General features: G+C 35.4%; 2 protein-coding genes across 2 annotated transcripts; one reads left to right on the forward strand and one right to left on the reverse strand.

Moving 5' to 3' along the window:
• Positions 1-7,540: 7,540 nt before the first annotated feature.
• Positions 7,541-8,765, reverse strand: LOC100250712 (pentatricopeptide repeat-containing protein At1g26460, mitochondrial). The gene is made up of 2 exons (XM_010657471.3): positions 8,234-8,765; positions 7,541-8,130 (listed from the first exon to the last, which is right to left on the reverse strand). Exons 1-2 carry the CDS (start codon positions 8,693-8,695, stop codon positions 8,056-8,058), a joined length of 537 nt encoding a protein of 178 aa, XP_010655773.1. The 5' UTR covers positions 8,696-8,765; the 3' UTR covers positions 7,541-8,055.
• Positions 8,766-10,092: 1,327 nt separating this feature from the next.
• On the forward strand, positions 10,093-11,786 carry LOC100245584 (berberine bridge enzyme-like 8). Its single transcript, XM_002267868.5, has one exon. It carries the CDS (start codon positions 10,129-10,131, stop codon positions 11,740-11,742), a length of 1,614 nt encoding a protein of 537 aa, XP_002267904.2. The 5' UTR covers positions 10,093-10,128; the 3' UTR covers positions 11,743-11,786.
• Positions 11,787-24,164: the final 12,378 nt, after the last annotated feature.

The following is a 24,164-nucleotide window of genomic DNA, read 5'->3' on the forward strand; positions in this document are numbered from 1 at the left end:
CCATAAAATGTGAATTAACTATCTGATTTTGCATGAAGCTGTTGAATTAGAAACCTCAAAGAAATTTGTCCTCACATCAACATCAAATGAGAGTTTTTCATAAAGGCAACAAATTGGCTTATTGAAATTATGTGTTGTTACCCAAGATAACAAGGCGAATAAAAGGAGACGGAAATTGTTTGTCATAACACTTACCAACAATAAGTAAACACCACCATCAACAATTTTTTTCAAAAAAAGTTGTAATCCTTCAATGTAGGTAGGGTTGTACACACTTGTACAGTTAGCACATTTGGGTTGTACAGTTAGTGTAAATGGCTTGTACAGTTATGCAATCCACCGAAGGGACGACCGAACAAGTGCATATGGGTGGGGAAACAATGTTTCCATTCTCGTGGATGAGGGAGAAGGTGGAAAACCTTAACCCTCGTTTCGGTTCCTACGCATAAGTAATGTGGGGGAGCTAAAACAATGAACTAACATGGTAGATATCAAATAATATACGTGGAAGGAGTGTGTTGTCAACCGATATGTGTTAGGAATGTGCACGACGAGTGGAAAATGTTGATGACTAAGTTCTTCAAAATCACTTGAATTACCTTAAGGTACACACCCTTGTACACCCTTGTACATTTAGTACATTGGCCTTGTACACTTGGTGTAAAGGCCTTGTACACTTGGAGCAATTGCACATAAATGCAACTAAAGGAGCGCATATGGGCGGGTTAACCACATTCCAAAGATATGGGTGAGTGAAAATGGTGAAAATGAAACCCAATTTAGGTTCCTATGCAACATAAGTGGGCTACCACAAGGCATTTGAATGTGTACGAAGGGAAATGAGGAATGAATGTGAGGGATGTCCCCCTAGTAAAAAGAAGAAGGAAATGAGCAACGATTGTTTTCAAAAAAAGTTGAAATTCTTCAATATAGGTAAGGTTGTACACACTTGTACAGTTAGCACATTTGGGTTGTACAGTTAGTGTAAATGGCTTGTACAGTTATGCAATCCACCGAAGGGACGACCGAACAAGTGCATATGGGTGGGGAAACAATGTTTCCATTCTCGTGGATGAGGGAAAAGGTGGAAAACCTTAACCCTCGTTTCGGTTCCTACGCATAAGTAATGTGGGGGAGCTAAAACAATGAACTAACATGGTAGATATCAAATAATATACGTGGAAGGAGTGTGTTGTCAACCGATATGTGTTAGGAATGTGCACGACGAGTGGAAAATGTTGATGACTAAGTTCTTCAAAATCACTTGAATTACCTTAAGGTACACACCCTTGTACACCCTTGTACATTTAGTACATTGGCCTTGTACACTTGGTGTAAAGGCCTTGTACACTTGGAGCAATTGCACATAAATGCAACTAAAGGAGCGCATATGGGCGGGTTAACCACATTCCAAAGATATGGGTGAGTGAAAAGGGTGAAAATGAAACCCAATTTAGGTTCCTATGCAACATAAGTGGGCTACCACAAGGCATTTGAATGTGTACGAAGGGAAATGAGGAATGAATGTGAGGGATGTCCCCCTAGTAAAAAGAAGAAGGAAATGAGCAACGATTGTTTTCAAAAAAAGTTGAAATTCTTCAATATAGGTAAGGTTGTACACACTTGTACAGTTAGCACATTTGGGTTGTACAGTTAGTGTAAATGGCTTGTACAGTTATGCAATCCACCGAAGGGACGACCGAACAAGTGCATATGGGTGGGGAAACAATGTTTCCATTCTCGTGGATGAGGGAAAAGGTGGAAAACCTTAACCCTCGTTTCGGTTCCTACGCATAAGTAATGTGGGGGAGCTAAAACAATGAACTAACATGGTAGATATCAAATAATATACATGGAAGGAGTGTGTTGTCAACCGATATGTGTTAGGAATGTGCACGACGAGTGGAAAATGTTGATGACTAAGTTCTTCAAAATCACTTGAATTACCTTAAGGTACACACCCTTGTACACCCTTGTACATTTAGTACATTGGCCTTGTACACTTGGTGTAAAGGCCTTGTACACTTGGAGCAATTGCACATAAATGCAACTAAAGGAGCGCATATGGGCGGGTTAACCACATTCCAAAGATATGGGTGAGTGAAAAGGGTGAAAATGAAACCCAATTTAGGTTCCTATGCAACATAAGTGGGCTACCACAAGGCATTTGAATGTGTACGAAGGGAAATGAGGAATGAATGTGAGGGATGTCCCCCTAGTAAAAAGAAGAAGGAAATGAGCAACGATTGTTTTCAAAAAAAGTTGAAATCCTTCAATATAGGTAAGGTTGTACACACTTGTACAGTTAGCACATTTGGGTTGTACAGTTAGTGTAAATGGCTTGTACAGTTATGCAATCCACCGAAGGGACGACCGAACAAGTGCATATGGGTGGGGAAACAATGTTTCCATTCTCGTGGATGATGGAAAAGGTGGAAAACCTTAACCCTCGTTTCGGTTCCTACGCATAAGTAATGTGGGGGAGCTAAAACAATGAACTAACATGGTAGATATCAAATAATATACGTGGAAGGAGTGTGTTGTCAACCGATATGTGTTAGGAATGTGCACGACGAGTGGAAAATGTTGATGACTAAGTTCTTCAAAATCACTTGAATTACCTTAAGGTACACACCCTTGTACACCCTTGTACATTTAGTACATTGGCCTTGTACACTTGGTGTAAAGGCCTTGTACACTTGGAGCAATTGCACATAAATGCAACTAAAGGAGCGCATATGGGCGGGTTAACCACATTCCAAAGATATGGGTGAGTGAAAAGGGTGAAAATGAAACCCAATTTAGGTTCCTATGCAACATAAGTGGGCTACCACAAGGCATTTGAATGTGTACGAAGGGAAATGAGGAATGAATGTGAGGGATGTCCCCCTAGTAAAAAGAAGAAGGAAATGAGCAACGATTGTTTTCAAAAAAAGTTGAAATTCTTCAATATAGGTAAGGTTGTACACACTTGTACAGTTAGCACATTTGGGTTGTACAGTTAGTGTAAATGGCTTGTACAGTTATGCAATCCACCGAAGGGACGACCGAACAAGTGCATATGGGTGGGGAAACAATGTTTCCATTCTCGTGGATGAGGGAAAAGGTGGAAAACCTTAACCCTCGTTTCGGTTCCTACGCATAAGTAATGTGGGGGAGCTAAAACAATGAACTAACATGGTAGATATCAAATAATATACGTGGAAGGAGTGTGTTGTCAACCGATATGTGTTAGGAATGTGCACGACGAGTGGAAAATGTTGATGACTAAGTTCTTCAAAATCACTTGAATTACCTTAAGGTACACACCCTTGTACACCCTTGTACATTTAGTACATTGGCCTTGTACACTTGGTGTAAAGGCCTTGTACACTTGGAGCAATTGCACATAAATGCAACTAAAGGAGCGCATATGGGCGGGTTAACCACATTCCAAAGATATGGGTGAGTGAAAAGGGTGAAAATGAAACCCAATTTAGGTTCCTATGCAACATAAGTGGGCTACCACAAGGCATTTGAATGTGTACGAAGGGAAATGAGGAATGAATGTGAGGGATGTCCCCCTAGTAAAAAGAAGAAGGAAATGAGCAACGATTGTTTTCAAAAAAAGTTGAAATCCTTCAATATAGGTAAGGTTGTACACACTTGTACAGTTAGCACATTTGGGTTGTACAGTTAGTGTAAATGGCTTGTACAGTTATGCAATCCACCGAAGGGACGACCGAACAAGTGCATATGGGTGGGGAAACAATGTTTCCATTCTCGTGGATGATGGAAAAGGTGGAAAACCTTAACCCTCGTTTCGGTTCCTACGCATAAGTAATGTGGGGGAGCTAAAACAATGAACTAACATGGTAGATATCAAATAATATACGTGGAAGGAGTGTGTTGTCAACCGATATGTGTTAGGAATGTGCACGACGAGTGGAAAATGTTGATGACTAAGTTCTTCAAAATCACTTGAATTACCTTAAGGTACACACCCTTGTACACCCTTGTACATTTAGTACATTGGCCTTGTACACTTGGTGTAAAGGCCTTGTACACTTGGAGCAATTGCACATAAATGCAACTAAAGGAGCGCATATGGGCGGGTTAACCACATTCCAAAGATATGGGTGAGTGAAAAGGGTGAAAATGAAACCCAATTTAGGTTCCTATGCAACATAAGTGGGCTACCACAAGGCATTTGAATGTGTACGAAGGGAAATGAGGAATGAATGTGAGGGATGTCCCCCTAGTAAAAAGAAGAAGGAAATGAGCAACGATTGTTTTCAAAAAAAGTTGAAATCCTTCAATATAGGTAAGGTTGTACACACTTGTACAGTTAGCACATTTGGGTTGTACAGTTAGTGTAAATGGCTTGTACAGTTATGCAATCCACCGAAGGGACGACCGAACAAGTGCATATGGGTGGGGAAACAATGTTTCCATTCTCGTGGATGAGGGAAAAGGTGGAAAACCTTAACCCTCGTTTCGGTTCCTACGCATAAGTAATGTGGGGGAGCTAAAACAATGAACTAACATGGTAGATATCAAATAATATACGTGGAAGGAGTGTGTTGTCAACCGATATGTGTTAGGAATGTGCACGACGAGTGGAAAATGTTGATGACTAAGTTCTTCAAAATCACTTGAATTACCTTAAGGTACACACCCTTGTACACCCTTGTACATTTAGTACATTGGCCTTGTACACTTGGTGTAAAGGCCTTGTACACTTGGAGCAATTGCACATAAATGCAACTAAAGGAGCGCATATGGGCGGGTTAACCACATTCCAAAGATATGGGTGAGTGAAAAGGGTGAAGATGAAACCCAATTTAGGTTCCTATGCAACATAAGTGGGCTACCACAAGGCATTTGAATGTGTACGAAGGGAAATGAGGAATGAATGTGAGGGATGTCCCCCTAGTAAAAAGAAGAAGGAAATGAGCAACGATTGTTTTCAAAAAAAGTTGAAATCCTTCAATATAGGTAAGGTTGTACACACTTGTACAGTTAGCACATTTGGGTTGTACAGTTAGTGTAAATGGCTTGTACAGTTATGCAATCCACCGAAGGGACGACCGAACAAGTGCATATGGGTGGGGAAACAATGTTTCCATTCTCGTGGATGAGGGAAAAGGTGGAAAACCTTAACCCTCGTTTCGGTTCCTACGCATAAGTAATGTGGGGGAGCTAAAACAATGAACTAACATGGTAGATATCAAATAATATACGTGGAAGGAGTGTGTTGTCAACCGATATGTGTTAGGAATGTGCACGACGAGTGGAAAATGTTGATGACTAAGTTCTTCAAAATCACTTGAATTACCTTAAGGTACACACCCTTGTACACCCTTGTACATTTAGTACATTGGCCTTGTACACTTGGTGTAAAGGCCTTGTACACTTGGAGCAATTGCACATAAATGCAACTAAAGGAGCGCATATGGGCGGGTTAACCACATTCCAAAGATATGGGTGAGTGAAAAGGGTGAAAATGAAACCCAATTTAGGTTCCTATGCAACATAAGTGGGCTACCACAAGGCATTTGAATGTGTACGAAGGGAAATGAGGAATGAATGTGAGGGATGTCCCCCTAGTAAAAAGAAGAAGGAAATGAGCAACGATTGTTTTCAAAAAAAGTTGAAATCCTTCAATATAGGTAAGGTTGTACACACTTGTACAGTTAGCACATTTGGGTTGTACAGTTAGTGTAAATGGCTTGTACAGTTATGCAATCCACCGAAGGGACGACCGAACAAGTGCATATGGGTGGGGAAACAATGTTTCCATTCTCGTGGATGAGGGAAAAGGTGGAAAACCTTAACCCTCGTTTCGGTTCCTACGCATAAGTAATGTGGGGGAGCTAAAACAATGAACTAACATGGTAGATATCAAATAATATACGTGGAAGGAGTGTGTTGTCAACCGATATGTGTTAGGAATGTGCACGACGAGTGGAAAATGTTGATGACTAAGTTCTTCAAAATCACTTGAATTACCTTAAGGTACACACCCTTGTACACCCTTGTACATTTAGTACATTGGCCTTGTACACTTGGTGTAAAGGCCTTGTACACTTGGAGCAATTGCACATAAATGCAACTAAAGGAGCGCATATGGGCGGGTTAACCACATTCCAAAGATATGGGTGAGTGAAAAGGGTGAAGATGAAACCCAATTTAGGTTCCTATGCAACATAAGTGGGCTACCACAAGGCATTTGAATGTGTACGAAGGGAAATGAGGAATGAATGTGAGGGATGTCCCCCTAGTAAAAAGAAGAAGGAAATGAGCAACGATTGTTTTCAAAAAAAGTTGAAATCCTTCAATATAGGTAAGGTTGTACACACTTGTACAGTTAGCACATTTGGGTTGTACAGTTAGTGTAAATGGCTTGTACAGTTATGCAATCCACCGAAGGGACGACCGAACAAGTGCATATGGGTGGGGAAACAATGTTTCCATTCTCGTGGATGAGGGAAAAGGTGGAAAACCTTAACCCTCGTTTCGGTTCCTACGCATAAGTAATGTGGGGGAGCTAAAACAATGAACTAACATGGTAGATATCAAATAATATACGTGGAAGGAGTGTGTTGTCAACCGATATGTGTTAGGAATGTGCACGACGAGTGGAAAATGTTGATGACTAAGTTCTTCAAAATCACTTGAATTACCTTAAGGTACACACCCTTGTACACCCTTGTACATTTAGTACATTGGCCTTGTACACTTGGTGTAAAGGCCTTGTACACTTGGAGCAATTGCACATAAATGCAACTAAAGGAGCGCATATGGGCGGGTTAACCACATTCCAAAGATATGGGTGAGTGAAAAGGGTGAAGATGAAACCCAATTTAGGTTCCTATGCAACATAAGTGGGCTACCACAAGGCATTTGAATGTGTACGAAGGGAAATGAGGAATGAATGTGAGGGATGTCCCCCTAGTAAAAAGAAGAAGGAAATGAGCAACGATTGTTTTCAAAAAAAGTTGAAATCCTTCAATATAGGTAAGGTTGTACACACTTGTACAGTTAGCACATTTGGGTTGTACAGTTAGTGTAAATGGCTTGTACAGTTATGCAATCCACCGAAGGGACGACCGAACAAGTGCATATGGGTGGGGAAACAATGTTTCCATTCTCGTGGATGAGGGAAAAGGTGGAAAACCTTAACCCTCGTTTCGGTTCCTACGCATAAGTAATGTGGGGGAGCTAAAACAATGAACTAACATGGTAGATATCAAATAATATACGTGGAAGGAGTGTGTTGTCAACCGATATGTGTTAGGAATGTGCACGACGAGTGGAAAATGTTGATGACTAAGTTCTTCAAAATCACTTGAATTACCTTAAGGTACACACCCTTGTACACCCTTGTACATTTAGTACATTGGCCTTGTACACTTGGAGTAATTGCACATAAATGCAACTAAAGGAGTGCATATGGGCGGGTTAACCACATTCCAAAGATATGACTGAGTGAAAAGGGTGCAAATGAAACCTAATTTAGGTTCCTATGCAACATAAGTGGGCTACCACAAGGCATTTGAATGTGTACGAAGGGAAATGAGGAATGAATGTGAGGGATGTCCCTCTAGTAAAAAGAAGAAGGAAATGAATTGTGAGAACAGAAACTTTTACAGATAAGAAGACAAACCGTGTCCAAAGTTTCAAAACCCTTCTTGGAGCTTGCCATTACCAAAGGATGTAAAGATGTAAAAGGTGAGAATATATCCTCTTCTGCTTCTTTGGGGGAGTTCCTATAAGCGGTTTCAAACTTATGCAGAGTGCTGAATGCTCTCTGCAAATCCCCCAATGCTGCATCGGCATATATTTTTGCAAGATAAGATTCTAGTTGAGGTGCCTTCTTTTGACGCAATGATCTCGTAGGATCGCCCATGATGCATCTACAAGAGTAGAACTGTAAGTCCTACCAGCAGTTCCAAGTGTTGATACAACAAGCCCCTCATCCACAGAGAGTAGAACATGACCCCTTGCATTCTCACCCCGAGCAATCCATCTGGCCATGAATTACAGGGCATAAAAAGCTAACTTGCTATTATCCTATTGCATCGCAATATTTGCAATGAAGATGCACATGTTCCAGGAGGGAGAAAGAGCTTTATTTTGATCCATTGTCTGGTACACACTCCAGAGAAGCGAGGTAAGAAACAGAAACATAACCAGAAAGTGTTCCTCCTAACACAGATGATCTAGAAAAAAATTCTAATTAGTCATGTACCTTGCACCTCTCTATAATAGACACCAAAGCATCCAGCCTGCCTTTGTTAACACAACTTCTCACACACTCAGCAAAAACCCTCATTGACAACATATAACCAGATTTCAAAGTCAAATCAACATATCTCAAGGCAGCATCAATCTGGTCTGTCAAAAACAGCATACCAACAACCAATTCATATGACTCATCATCAGCCATAGATTCTTTTCCTGTCTGCAGCATCCTGATATAAATAAAGTAAAGATCCATCCATAAAAAATACTTGTAGAGCGGGCTCCCTGAGGCGGGGTTGGGAGGAAGTGGAGTGGGAGATGGCGGGGGAAGGCTGGGCTCGGCGAGTTGGGCTTCCAGGGAGAGGAATGTGAAGGTGGAAATGGAAGCTTTAAAGGGATTGTTGTGGTGGTTTAGGGTTTTGAGGAGGGTTTTACGGGCTCTGGAGAGGATTGCCATTTGGGACGCCATTGATAAGCTCCGCTCAGTTCAGAGGTTTCATCGAGAGTACTGACAGAAGGGAAGGTGACATGGCATTTTAAATTTAACACAATTCTCCCTTTTAATTTACAGCAATCTGACTTGGAAATTAGAAGGGTATATAGGTCACTCAAAATCTCATAGCCTTTCTATTAATTTTGTTACATAGATGGACCATTTGTTAATTTTTGGGCCCAGCTGAGCCCAAAACACAATTCTCCCTTATAATATTTCCTGAAAAAATACTTAATAAGTGATTCTTCTAAAAAAACTTCTACAAAAAAATGGTTCCACTAAAAAAAATTTTGACTTAAAATATTATCAAAAGTACTCTAAATGCTAATCTAATAATCAATACTTCAAGTATTGGGAATTTCTTTTTATCCCAACAAAAGTCACTCCTAAGTGAGTTGCAAACGTAATTAGCAACCATATAAAATCAATGTTCCATAATCCAAGATTATACAGACGGGAGTAAAGATATTAATTTCTCAAAAATGATCATTTATACAATTTTTTGAATTAATGATTTTAAACCGCATCTCATTAAATTTTACAATGGTTCAATAACTTTACCAACATTTTTAATATTATTAACTTTATTTTTCATTTTCTCATAAATTATTTTGCCATAACCTCTAATTTCAATATATTTATTTTTGAACGTGATTTTCAAAAGATGGAGGAAGGACAAGCATTATTTTGGGTGTAGTGGGTAGGGATGGCAACGGGGCGGGTTTTTTCGGATACCCGCCCCACCCTGCTCTAATGGGACGGGGTTTAAATTTAATAAACGGGTTTGGGACGGGTATAAGATTTTTTTTTTTAACCCGGGGTGGGTTCGGGTATTGTCCCATCCCGCCCCCGATTATATATAAAATTAATTTTAAATTTTAAAATTAATTTAATTTAAAATTTTATTTTACTATTTTTAATATATAGATAATAATAAAAAAATTTAATAAAATAAGTTATAAAAAATATAATAATTTTATTATTTATAAAATATATTTATTTTAATGTATTTAAAAAATTTAAAAGTAATTTTTTTATAAAAAAAAAAAAAAAAAAGCTACCGCCCCGCCCCGTTTAATTTTTTAAATGGGATAGGGATGAGAATTGTTTTTAATAAATGAAACGGGTTGGGATGGGAACGCCCGTTGCCATTCCTAGTGGGATGATGAGTTTTAATGGCACTAGAGTTTGCTAACAACCATCATGAAGATTTTCACATATTCTTGTAACTTTTTTTGTCCAAAATCATCATGAAGATTTTCACATATTCGTAATGTTTTAAAAGAAAAATTATGTACGTTCCTTGTCGGCACACTACCTGTTCTTTAATTTATTATAAATTCCAATCCGAACTAAGATATTGTGTTACCATCTCAACACTCTCTTACACACAGAAGAGGAAACCAGAAATGGGAACTTCAAGCTCTTCAATGCTTTCATTGCTTTCAATCATCCTTTTGCTATCTCTTTCATGGGCAGCTTCAGATTCTGTTCATGGAGCCTTTCTCCAATGCCTTTCCAGCCATTCCCAGCCTTCTCATCCCATCTCTGCAGTGATATACACTCCTGATAACTCTTCATATTCGTCTGTTTTAGAGTCTTACATTAGAAACCTCCGATTCAATACACCTGCAACGCCTAAACCGTGCCTTATCATCACCGCCACCCATGAGTCTCACATACAAGCTGCCGTAATTTGCTCTAAGAAGCATGGCTTGGAGATCAAAATTCGAAGTGGTGGCCATGACTATGAGGGTATGTCTTATGTATCCGATGCCCCATTCTTCATCCTTGATATGTTCAATCTTCGATCCATTAGCGTGGATATAGAAGATGAGAGTTCTTGGGTTCATGCTGGAGCAACTATTGGTGAAATTTACTATAGGATTGCCGAGAAAAGCAAGACTCGTGGCTTTCCTTCTGGTTTATGTCCTACAGTTGGTGCTGGGGGCCACTTCAGTGGTGGCGGTTATGGTAATATGATGAGAAAGTACGGGCTGTCTGTTGATAACATTGTGGATGCAGAGTTGGTTGATGTTAATGGCCGACTTCTCAACCGAAAATCAATGGGGGAAGACTTGTTTTGGGCCATTAGAGGAGGAGGTGGAGCTAGCTACGGAGTCATTGTTTCTTATAAAATCAAGCTTGTCCAAGTTCCAGCTACAGTCACTGTTTTCCGAGTTGCAAGGACCTTGGAACAGAATGCAACAAACATTGTGTATAAGTGGCAGCAAATTGCAGACAAGGTAGATGAAGATCTATTCATCAGATTAATCTTGGATGTGGTAAATGACAGCCGGAGTGGAGAGAAGACAGTAAGAGCTACATTCCTGTCCTTGTTCCTTGGAAGTTCTGAAAGACTTCTCTCCATCATGAACACGAGCTTTCCCGAGTTGGGGTTGCAGAGCTCAGACTGCACTGAGATGAGTTGGGCAGAGTCTGTCCTCTTCTCGGCAGATTTTGCCATTGGAACGCCTGTTGAGGCCTTGCTTAATCGAACACGTCGTGTACAATACCACTTTAAGAGGAAATCAGACTATTTGAAGGAGCCAATTCCCAAGGCTGGTTTGGAGGGGCTGTGGAAGAAAATGATCGAGCTAGAGACGCCATTTCTGAAATTCAACCCTTACGGTGGAAAGATGGCTGAGATTTCCCCAGCTGCAACTCCTTTCCCACACCGCGCTGGGAACATATGCAAAATCATGTATGCCACAAACTGGCATGAAGAAGGGAGTGAGGCAGCCGAACGATACTTAAACTTGACCAGACAGCTTCACAGTTACATGACTCCCTTTGTATCGAAGTCCCCCAGAGAGGCGTTTCTCAACTATAGAGATCGGGACTTGGGTATCAACCACAATGGTAAGAACAGCTACTTGGAAGGAAGAGTTTATGGGATCAAGTATTTCAAGAAGAATTTCAACAGGCTGGTGCATATTAAGACTAAGGTTGATCCTGGTAACTTCTTCCGAAATGAACAAAGCATCCCAACACTTCCCTATGAAATGTTAGCAGATTTGTAGTATATAAAAGAAATAATAAGTAGAAAGATTGTTTCACCGCTGCAGATCTGCATTGGAGATTGTTTTATGGCCTTTTTTTTTCCTATTCCTTGTACAAAGCTTGGTGTATTTGGTATTGGAAGTGGTAATTTCTATTTTTTTTTTTTTTGGATCTTTATATGAGAGTATATGGTGAGTCATACAAGAAATAAATAACATCTCTAACAAGAATATATACAAGAAAAGATTCTAAAATTAAGATAATAAAATATTGTTAATATTTGATTCATCTGGATTTATGGAAATATTGACTAGAGTGGGTTCATACATCTTATGTGTTTGATTGTGTGTATTTCCTTGAATATTCCCCATTAAAATATGGATATCCTTGATTATTTCCTTTGACATGCCCTCTCAAGTTAGAGCAGGTAATCCTAAAACATGGTGAAGTTATCATTTGACAAAGATTTGGTAAAAATATCAGTAAATTTAAGAATGAATGGAAACATAAAAATTGACAAGAGTGTCAATAGTTACCTTTTCTCATGCAAAATGATAATCAAACTCAATAATATTTGGAATGAACATGAAATATAGGATTCATGAATATATAAAGAGCATTAACATTAGTACAAAATAATTATGGTGATTTATAGAGGGACACTCCAATATCTCATGGGAGATAATTTATCTAAGTCAACTTCGTAGATCCTCTATTTTGTCTTTTTAGCACATGTGATATAAGGTATTTTCTTGTATTTCTCTCTTGACTCGTAGTTATCTCTTGGTGGCTCATTGACACTTATATAGTTTACTCCTTTTAAGTCACCTTCAAGGACCCTTCGTTGAGGAGCTCATTTGGACCCTCATTGTGACCTTGGTTGCTCTTCGTGCTTAGGTTAGGTTCCACTTAGATCCTTTTCTACTTTGTTCACCTAAACACTTTTTAGGTCAGATTTTACTTGGACATTTTTTAGGCTTAGTTCACTTAGATGTTTTTTCTTAGTTCACTTTTTTTTTTTTTTTCTTTTTGGTAAGTTTTATTTATTTATTTTAAGTGTTTTTAATATAAGTTTTTTTAGTGGTATGTACGTAAATATATTTTTGGAAAGTCATTTTTTTAATTGTTTTAATATAAAGTTTTTGGTGGTATGTATGTAAATAAATTTGGTAAGTTAATTTTTTAAAGTGTTTTTAATATAAATTTTTTAATTTCAATTTGGTAAGTTAATTTTTTTAAAGTTTGTTAATTAATATTTTTAAAATTATAATGTATATAAAATTAAAATACCACTTTCCATTGCAAAAGCAAAGCCACTTTGTATATATATAAAAAAAAAATACAAGTTTCCCTTAGAGAAAATTGAAAAAACATGCTACCACATTAAAAACACAGGTCTCCAATATAGAAAGAAGATCCACACCTCGGCGGGCGGGATACAATCCATGCATTGGACGACCGAATACGGGGGCGACATCGAAAGGAAGTTCACACAGTCTCAATGAATCTAGACGCACTTTGAAAAAGAGGGTGCAACCCCACATATAGCCGAGACACGTTCTCTTTACACCAGTCGCCATATAAGCGAGGTAACCACGTATTATTAAATAGAGGACACTACACAGCCGCTCAAGGAGATGAGGAAAATCAATAGCACCTGCCATGGGGAAACTGGGGAAGATCTCCACACTATTTTGTAGAAGAAAATAAAATAAAGAGGGCTGTAGCAGAAACAGGGAACAAAGAAGAAGAAGATGAATGTTGGAAGATTCTGGAATTGAGAGAGTGAAAACGTATTTTTCATATATCTAACTGATTGCTTTACATGTGCTTTTATATCCAAGTTTATGGAATCTAACTCTAGTTATCAACTGACTGTAGTTACTAACTGACTATAGTTACAATTACTTTGGTTAGCTAACTTCCTAACTGAATTTAACTATAGCTTAACACCCCCCATCAAGCACAACCTAGAGAGACAACAAGGTTGAGCTTGGTTAACAGTTACTGAAACCTGGGAATAGAGAAAGGCTTAATGAATAAATCAACCACTTGTTCTACAGAAGGAACATAAGATACCACTAGCTTGTGAGCTAGCACCTGCTCACAAACATAATGTACATCCACTTCAATATGCTTTGTCTGAGAATGAAACACTGAGCCAGTAGCCAATGCCCCAGCACATTGATTGTCACACCATATGACAGGTGTGTTAACAAGAGAAACTCCAAGTTCTGAGAAGAGAGAGCATAGCCAAGCTACTTCGATTGATGCATGAGCAAGGGTGCAATACTTGGCTTCGATTGAGGATCTTGAAACCACAAACTATTTGCGAGAGCTCCATGTGAGAAGATTAGTGCCAAGAAACACAAAGTAGTCGATTGTAGAGCGGCGATCATCAATAGAACTCGCCCAATCTGTATCTGTGTACACTTGAAGATGCAGAGATGAATCCGGAGTGAAGTGTAGTCCATGATGGACTGTACACTTGAGATAATGTAATACTCTCTTACATGCTTTCCAATGGAGCTCAATAGGTTGCTGCAAGTATTGATTTAGTTTGTTTATAGCAAACGCTATGTCTGACCTTGTGTAGGTCAAGTATTGGAGAACACCAATGGTGCTTTTATAAAGTGTGGGATCAGAAGCAGGGCCTGAAGCTACATGAAGTTTGAGGGTTGCACTCATGGGAGTAGGAACTGGCTTAGCTGAATGCATATTAGTTTTGGTGAGGGGATCAAGTGTGTATTTTGACTGTGTACGATGAAGACCAGTTGTTGTGCGAAGAGCTTCAAATCCAAGAAAATATTTCACAAGGTCTAGGTCTTTTAATGCAAATCTATTATGAAGATCCTGAATAAGAGTTTGAATAAGTGGAGCATTGTTGCTTGTAATATGTAAATCATCAACATAGACTAGCAACAAAAGAAAATTGCCATTGTGCTTGTAGGCGAACAAAGATGTATCTGAGTTGGAAGAGATGAACCCCTAAGTATGGAGGGCTTCCCTAAGCTTATGGAACTAGACACGTGGTGCTTGCTTAAGACCATATAATGCTTTTTGTAGCTTACAGACATGTTGGGGATGAAATGCGCTAACAAATCCAGCTGGTTGGGAAATATAAATGGTTTTTGCAATGTCTTCATTGAGGAAGGCATTGTTGAAATCAATCTGATGAATCTCCCAATTATATGTTACAACTAGTGTAAAAATGACTCTAATAGTAGAAGCTTTGATCACCAAACTAAATGTATTAGTAAATTCCAAACCTGCATATTGTTGAAACCCTTTGGCTACTAATCTAGCATTTTTCCATTGTATGGTACCATCAGAATTATATTTGACATGAAAAATCCATGCATTGTCTATGACATTCATGGATGGATGAAAGAGAACCAAGGTCTAAGTATTCCAGACTAAGGCTTGATATTCTTCAAGCATAGTTGTGTACCAATTGTGATTTTTCAATGCTTGACTGACAGTGTTAGGAAGCTGGTTTGAGGGTGAAATGGTAGTAGACAGGTATGTAATATGGTCTGGGAGTAGTTTAGGTTTAAATGTACCCACCTTTAAATGAGTGGTCATGGGATGAAGAGAGGAAGCTGATGTAGGAGGTAAAGGTATAGAGGGAGACACTGGTCTTAATGTAGCTGAACACAAGGAAGGATGAGAAGAGGTCTGTGACATGGTTTGTAAAAAAGGTATAATGAATGATGTGGATGAAGTGTGTGGAGTAGGACTAGAACCATTCATTGGTAGAGATGAATAAGGAAATGTCTTTTCATAAAAAAGAACACTTCTTGAAATATGAACTTTCCTAGAAGGATGCAAACACAAGTATCCTTTATGGGAGAGACTATATCCAATAAAAGTGCATTGAGTAGACTAATATTCCAATTTATGGTTATTGTAAGGTCGGAGGTATGGATAGTAGGAACAATCAAAAGTCTTCAAAAATAAAAAAATCAGGTGAGGATTTAAACAAGAGTTCATAGGAAATCTTACCATGCAAACTTGGAGTTGCTAGTCTATTAAGAAGGTAGGTTGTTGTAGAGAAGACATGCCACCAAAAAGTAAATGACAATTGAGTTTGAGGCAAAAAATTCAAGCTAATTTCTACAATGCTTCTATGCTTTTGTTCCATCTTTCCATTCTGATGAACATGAGGATAGGGATGACAGAAGAGAATGTCTTCTTTTGCAGTGGAGATTGAAGGGGGCGAAACTCTCCATCCTAGTTAGTTTGTAGACACTTAAGTTTGGTAGGAAATTTTTGATCAACCAATGCTATGAACTACAGGACAATTGATGTTGTTTGGGACTTTTGTTGCATGGAATAAACCCAAGTATAGTTTATAAAAGCATCTACAAATGCAATGTAATATTTGCACCCATCACATGAAGCTATATGTGTAGGGCCCCTGACACATCCGAAAAAACTAGTTCAAATGGAGCCTGTGTTTTATTAATAGTAGTAGGAAATGGAAATTGTTTTGCCTTGCCTAAAGGACAAACATTACAAAAATTGAATTCATTTTGGAGCTTAGATTTAATGCCTAGTCTATCAAGCAATAGAGACCAAGTTTTATTGCATGGATGACCTAGTCTTTGGTGCCATAAGTGACCAACACCAGTGTTGGAGTCTTCTACACAACTTGTAGATTTGGTTTTATTTACTTGTAGGTTATATTCAACAAATGAAGGAGTAGTTGGTTGCTTGTTGATGGTAGATGGAGTAGTAGCTAGATGAGGTAGGAACACTTTTACACCTTTAGAGAAACTTGCAAACTGCCTGTTAGATGGGATCTTGGAGATATTTAGCTGACACAAGCCTTCTTTAAGGCTACCTTAGAGTAATATCTCTTTGGACTTCTTGTTCTTAACAAAACAGTAATGAGAGTCGAACTCAAGAATAACATCATTATCTTGAGTGAATTTATCTACACTGATTAGGTTCTTAGTGATTTGAGGTACATGAAGTACATTGGTAAGATGTAATGACTTGGAAGATTTATGTGAAGGAAAAGAAGTATGACCAACACTAGATATATCTAGTGTTTGTCCATGTCCCACCACAACATTACTTGTGTCAAAGTAGTGATCATAGATATCAAGATTATTGGAATCAATGGTCATGTGTTGAGTGGCACTATTGTCAACAAACCACAAAGAGTTTGATTCAAGATCCAGAGCAACAATATAAGCATGAGAAGACATGTTTGTTGAGTCATGTTGTTGTTGTGAATTTTGAATTGGATATGATGGTACCAGTGGCCTTGTGGAATAATGTTGAAATTGAGATTGATTTTGAGGCTACATTTGTGACTACATTTGAGGTTGTAGTGGAGATGGCCAATGTTGAAGTTGTTGTAGTTGAAGAGGGGATAAAAACTATTGATTTTGTGGACATGTTGGAGATTGGGAGTACCCATCAAAATGGTGGAAAGTAGTGTGTCCCATTTTTCCACACAATTGACAAACAATTCTTAAAGCTTGTAGATTATGTACATTTCTAGGATGAGAATTTTTGTTACTTGGGTGTTTGAACTATCCATTATTAGTGCTAAAACTTTGAACACCTTCAACTGTAACATGTGTTGTTGGTGAAATATTAATAACAAAGGTTGTTGATAGTTGCTCGAGATGAACCTCATGGCTTTGTAGGAAATAATGGATTTCTTGTAGAGAAATTGTCTCAGACCTAGATGTAATATTCACAACAATTTTTTCAAATTCTGGTCCTAATCTACCTAGAATGTAAAGAATTAAATCTTCATCTGGTATGGGTTTCCCTAAGGTAGAGAGCATATTTGCTATGTTTCTCATTTTTAGCACATAGTCACTTATGCTTAGAGCACCTTTCTTTAATGATTGTAGCATGAAACGTAGTTGAAGAGTTCTTTTCTTTGAATCTAAGACAAAAAAAATTTCAAGAACACTCCACACTTCGGCTGATGTTTGGCAATGAATCACATGACCATACATAGCTTCAAATATGGAAGCAAGAATCCAACTCAACAAAAATTGATCTAAAATTATCCATTGATCATAATCTAGATTGGATGTAGGTTGAGATGAATCATCAGATGTTGATTGAGAGAATCTTAGAGGTTTTGGTAGCTTTCTAGTGAGAATTTGATCTAGTCGATGTGCTCTAGCTACTGGTAATACCTGATATCGCCATATTGTGTAGTTTTTTCTTTCTAGCTTCACCGAGATCCGATGAAGCGTAAAAGAAAATTTTCCTATAAGAATTGAGGAAATTGGTCATGAGTTTCCTTGTTGGAGATTAAAGTTCTGGTGAGGACATTTATGTTACAGAAGGATCGATGTGATGAGTCACCATTTTAGATGTGTGTCAATGGAGCTCTGATACTATGTTTTATTGAAGAAAATAAAAGAAAGAAGGTTGTAGCATAAACAAGGAACAAAGAAAAAGAAGATGAATGTTGGAAGATTCTGTAATTGAAAGAGTGAAAACAAATTTTTTATATATCTAATTGATTGCTCTACATGTGCTTTTATATCTAAGTTTCTGGAATCTAACTTTAGTTACCAACTGACTGTAGTTACTAACTAACTATAGTTACAATTACTTTGGTTAACTAACTTCCTAACTGAATTTAGCTATAGCTTAACACAAATAGCTCCAAAAAAGGATATTGAGGGAGTCCACGCACAAGAACATAACAAGCAGCCCACCATTAAGAAGATAGCTCTACAACGCACCATGAAAGTGCAACGCGCATCCATAAGTAAGTTATTATTATTATTTACTTTATTTATTTATTCATTCATTATTTAGATTGGAAAAGTTTGAATTTTTTTTGTTTTCAATTTAATTTGGTTCATTATGTTAGTTGGAAAAGCTTAAATTTTGTTTAATTTCATCTAGATTCTTTACGTTAGTTTGAAAATTTGAAAATTTGTTTTGATCTAGTTTTGATTTTTTTATGATAGTTTGAAAAATTATAATCATTGTTTCTATTTAATGTTGATTCATTGTTTTAGTTTGGAAGTTACAATTTTTGTTGAATTTAGTTTCGATGTATTATTTTAGTTTGAAAAAATGGAATTCTTTTTTCGATTCTTCGTTATATTTGTTTGAAAAGTCTGAGCTTTGTTTAGCTTTTTTTTTTTTTTTTTTTTTTTAATTCTTCATCATGTTAGCTTGAAAAGTCATAATTTTGAAAGTTTAATTTTGATTCATTGTATTAGTTTTGAAAGTTTGAATTTTGGTTAATTTTAGTTTTGATCCATCAAATGTTTAGTTTGTGTGTTTTTTGGATTTTCAGTTAATTAATTTAGTTAATTTCACATTATTGTTTTTGTGTCTTCAAATTTGGTAATTTTAGTTTTGATACATCAAATATTTAGTTTGTGTGTTTTATGGATTTTTAGTTAATTAATTTAGTTGATCTCATGTTTTGAACTTTGATTCATCAATATTTATCTTGTGTATTTTTTGGAATTTTAATTAATTGATTTAGTTGATCTCATGTTATAATTTTTATTTTTCAAGTTTGTTAGTTTTAGCCTTTGATCCATCAATATTTATTTTATGTGTTTTATGGATTTCTAGTTAATTGATTTAGTTGATCCCATCTTATATTTTTATTATGTTTCATGCCTATTAGTTTTAGTCTTTGATCCATCAATATTTATTTTATGTGTTTTCCAAAATTTTAGTTAATTAGCTTAATTGTTCTTCTATTAGTTCTTGATTGTTATTCTCAATTTATGTGTTTGATTGATCTTTGATAATTCTTGATCGATATCATATTAGTTTATTTGATCTAAAAATCATTAATTTATCACTTTGATGATCCTTTGCTTAATTTGATTTTTCTAAGGCATTTGGAAAATATTGAAAATTGGCCTCTACTCTCACCACTTTAGTTTGCTTGGTTGTAAAAAATTTTACTTTGTGATTTTGTTTTCTTGGAATTTTGGTTCTTATGTTTTGTTGTTTTCAAATTAATTTTTTTTTTTCATTTTAAAAGAAAATATTTTTCTCAAAAGATCCCTTTGAAAATATATTTCAAAAATTCATTTAGAATCATTAAAATCAAAACCTTTCTTCTTTTTTTTCTTCAAAAATATGCAACTATATCCCATTCAATTTGCACTATTTTATTTTCAATAAAAATTTGGTTTTGAGAGACACATGAATCCAAGATTGTAGTTCCAAATAGATGGAAATACATAGGCTAGATTTGTGTACTTCAATTGGGGAATTGGTGGAACCCTTACATAAAATCATTTTTCAAAATCCTTTTGTCCTTAGCTTATTCAATTTACTGTGTCTCTAAAAAGAAAATTCAATTTGATCTATTTATGATGTCTCTAAAATTTTTCCAGTGATTGTATGATATTTTAGGCATCTTGAACATAAATTTAGAACTTTGTTTGAGTTAAAAAGCAATTCTGAAATGGAAGATACAAATGAGACTTTTAGGGGTTTTGTTTTTACCTAGTTTTAGACACTCAAAATTTTTTTGTAAAAATAAATCACTAAATGACCTTGTAAATTTTATTTGATATCTCTACTTGATTATAGACTTCATTAAATTGATTTTAGACACATAAAACAATGAAAATAGTTTTCCTAATTGAAAGATATAATTTTCCTTTTCTGTACTTGTTGCACTACCCTAATTTTGAACATAAGGGTTGTTTGGTTGCTTTTAAATTTGATGTGTGTGCCTTCTAACCTTGAATTTATTATTATTTTGTAAAATAGACATGCTAATCATGTTGCATTATTTTCTGTATGATTTTTGTAGCACGTCTATATTAGTTTAAAAAATCAGTTTATGCATGCTATTGAATTCTACCTTGGTTTAGACCTTTAGGGATGTTTTTGTAAACTGGAATAAATTGGAACTTTATTAAATTATTTGAGATTTTGGGTGATAATCTAGACATACAGAAGAGGTTCCCTGAATTTTTTTGTAATTAAATTCACATTCTACATAATTTTTAGGATTTATTTTGTGAACCTTCCTATTCTAATTGCATGCTGAGGTCCTTGTACAATACTTGCTTTATTATTTAATCTAGTGTTGTTTGACATATCTTGACTTGGTTTTGGCTTTTATTCTCTAATGTAGACACAATGAGTATGTTTTTTGATTTTTTTTCCCATGACAAAATAATGTTTGTAAAAATTTTTTTAGGAATTTTTTTTCAAGTGAATACAGTTGTTCCGCCCCTTGTTGCATGTTTTTTTTTCTTAGTTACTAACTTTGATACTTATAGATATCTTGAGCATTAGTTTAAATTTAACAATAAGCTTGTATGCATGTCCTAGGTGATAGATGATATTCGTTTGGATTCTTTCATTTCTTTTTAGCTATACATGTCATATATAATAGTGTTTTACATCATAGTTATTTGTTATCTTGAATTGTTCTAACCCTATTTCGTTACATGTAAGCAAGCTATAAGTTACTCATGTTATCCAGGTACGTCTCTCACACCTTTTATCCCTTTAATTATGCAAATATGCAAACTTTGAGTGTGAAAATTCTGATATATATTATTGCTTTGTATGCTTTGGTTATTACATGATTGTTTGAATGGATCGAATGCATGTTGTATGCTATGTTTGTTAAACTAAATTTGATGTTTTCATGAAAGCACTTTGGGATGCAGCTCAGGTATGCTAATCCCCTTTTCATGAAATTATCTTTGTTTTTTCTTAGTATCCCCGATCTATTGATTAATTGTCATGCTTCCCTTAACCTAGTTAGCAGAGACTTGTTCCATAGTTGAAATAACCAAAGAAAGCATAGATCAATTAACGCATTGTATCATAGTAGCAGGTGGGTAGACAATCTTGATTCATACCTAATTAAATGTGTTGGGTTTAACAATAAATCTTTGCTTAGATTTTTGGGAAAAATAAAATATCATTCCATCTTTTTCTTTTAAAATGACATTTTCCAAAGGGAAATATAACTCACTTTATAGTGAAAGTAGTAAAACGACTTCATGATCCTAACAAGCATATTTGACACCTAACTATTTTAACAACATAAATAGCTTCTAAATGAAAACTAGTTATAATCTTAGTAGGAATAGCATCCCACTTCTCACTTTCATGCATACTCCTAAACTTCAATACTAAAAAGGTAATTAAAGTGGAAGCGAAGACGGGGATATAGCCCATTAGCGAAGCCAGCTAAGGCCCAAGAGGGGGCACATGCCCTCCTAAAAAATATAATATCATAATAAGGGTTTTAAACCCTTGACTCTCTGTTTAAGGAGAAAACATGCTTTCCACTACACTATATACCATTGTCTCTCCTTATCTTTAACACCCCCCCCCCCCCCCCCTAAAATAATTCTTTTATTTATTCCCTTCCTAGAGCACATTCTCATAGCTTTGCCATTGAGATAGCCTATAGAGGAATATAATGCAGTTGTCATTAACAAACAAAAGAATCAACAAAAGTACCCTTATGAACTTGGTTTCATTGCTTAATTTTTTTATATTTTAAAAACTTGGAAGTTTTATCTTTAACATTCATTACAAAAGCAAGACATTGTATGATATTACAAAAAAAAGAAAAAAAGAAAATGCTTCCTATGCTATCCAAAAAGTATACACATTCAACAATAAAAAATTTTTCCCATGTCATCCAAAAACTATACATATTAAACAAAAAGAAACCTAAAATCTATCCCATTAAATAAACCTAAAATCTACCTTGTTAATTTTTTTTTTGCCATGTTCCTTTGTGGTGCTCGATGCTATATGTTCCATGTTCAATTTGTGTCTACTTTGGTACTTAGATGAACCTCTCACCTATAACACAATAAATCTGACATGTCGAGGTAGATGGTTTGCTTGTTTATGGTTGGATTGAGTGATTGGTGGCTAGTGTGATGTCACTTTAATCCTTTGTTTACAAGTTCTTTTATTATGACCCTATCAACAAGGTATTTTTTCATATTTTCTTTCTTTTTTCTCAACATTTTTGCCAAATGGTTAGTGTGACATCACTTTAATTACTTTAATCACTTTAATCAAGTTCATGGTTTTTAATCAATTTTGATATTTTTTTTCTCTATATTCTAGACTTCTTGAATAAAGAGGTTTTAACATTGTTCAAAAATTATTTGCTAAGCTTGTGAATTAATTCAATCTTTGCATGCTTGTTGTGCAAGAGTTTGGATTATTTGTTGTATGTTTGGGCCTTTAGGGATTTTGAATTGTGATATAAACATCTTATATATGTTGTAATTTTTTTTTATTTCTTTAATTTTATCTCATCTCTAACTATTTTATTTAGATTAATTTTATGCATATTTGTTGGTTGCCCTGTTTCTGTACATTTTGAAGAACTTGTTAATTCAATCCATTCTGGCATGCTTCTAGTCATCTTTGACTCTTGATTTGTACTTTAGACATCTTATACGTGTTAGACAAAATTTTCCCTTGTAGCATGATCACCTTTTAACCATTTTATTTGAATTTATTTTGTAACTACATGTTTGTTACTTTATTTTGACCCTAGAATAATTTGACCCTCCAATCTAAAGTAATTTTTCATAGATTTTGTTTTTCCTTCAAAAAAGAGTTACATAAGGTTTTATTTTCTATTTTGTTTTTCCTTTAAAATAAACAAAAATAAGTGGTCATTCCAAATTTTTCAAAAAAATCAGCTTTTCACAAATAAAAACCAAGTCTCATTATCAAATGGAAACATAAGTGAATTATGAGAGTCCACAATGCTCCAAAGAATGATAAAAGAAATGATAATACATATATTAAAGTTGTTTTGATAAGGAAATTGATATATGTATGATATGATGTGTAATATTCAATAATAATCTCTTATGAAATATGAAATTTTGAAGTATACACTCAATATTAAAATAACATTAAGTAATTGATTTTACTAATTCTCATGTGAATAATTTATATATATTATGTTGTAATGATCTTCTTAATACTGAAATGAAAACCAATGTTGTTTCATGACACTATTGGATGAAGAAATCTCATCTTGATGGAAACAATATTTGTATCAAGACATGATAAAAGATGCAACAATACATACATTAAAGTTATTTTATCGAAGAAATCAATATAGGAATAATATAATTTGTAACATTTGATAATAATACAATAAAATTTGAAAATACATTTAATATTAAAATAATAATTTATCAAATTTGAAAATATATTTAATAATAAAATGATAATTTATCTACTTTATAATATATGTATAATTATTTTCCTATATATATATATATATATATATATATATATATATATATTGTATTTAACTCATGATTTTTATTCTTTCAATAATAAATTAAAAAAAATTTAAAAATAAATAATTAAAACTAATAAAATCATTAAAATTATATTTTAATATTTTAATTTTTAAATACTTATAAAATTTAGGTGTAAATACAAAACAACTTGA

This window comes from Vitis vinifera, chromosome 10 (assembly GCF_030704535.1).
Source record: "Vitis vinifera cultivar Pinot Noir 40024 chromosome 10, ASM3070453v1".
NCBI classification, from domain to species: Eukaryota; Viridiplantae; Streptophyta; class Magnoliopsida; order Vitales; family Vitaceae; genus Vitis; species Vitis vinifera.

Coding starts and splice junctions, on each gene's coding strand:
- LOC100250712 (XM_010657471.3), bottom strand. CDS start 8,695: ATGGCGTCCCAAATGGCAATCCTCTCCAGAGCCCGTAAAACCCTCCTC. Junction 8,131..8,233: donor CTATTATAGAGAGGTGCAAG/GTACATGACTAA, acceptor AGTGTGTACCAG/ACAATGGATCAAAATAAAGC.
- LOC100245584 (XM_002267868.5), top strand. CDS start 10,129: ATGGGAACTTCAAGCTCTTCAATGCTTTCATTGCTTTCAATCATCCTT.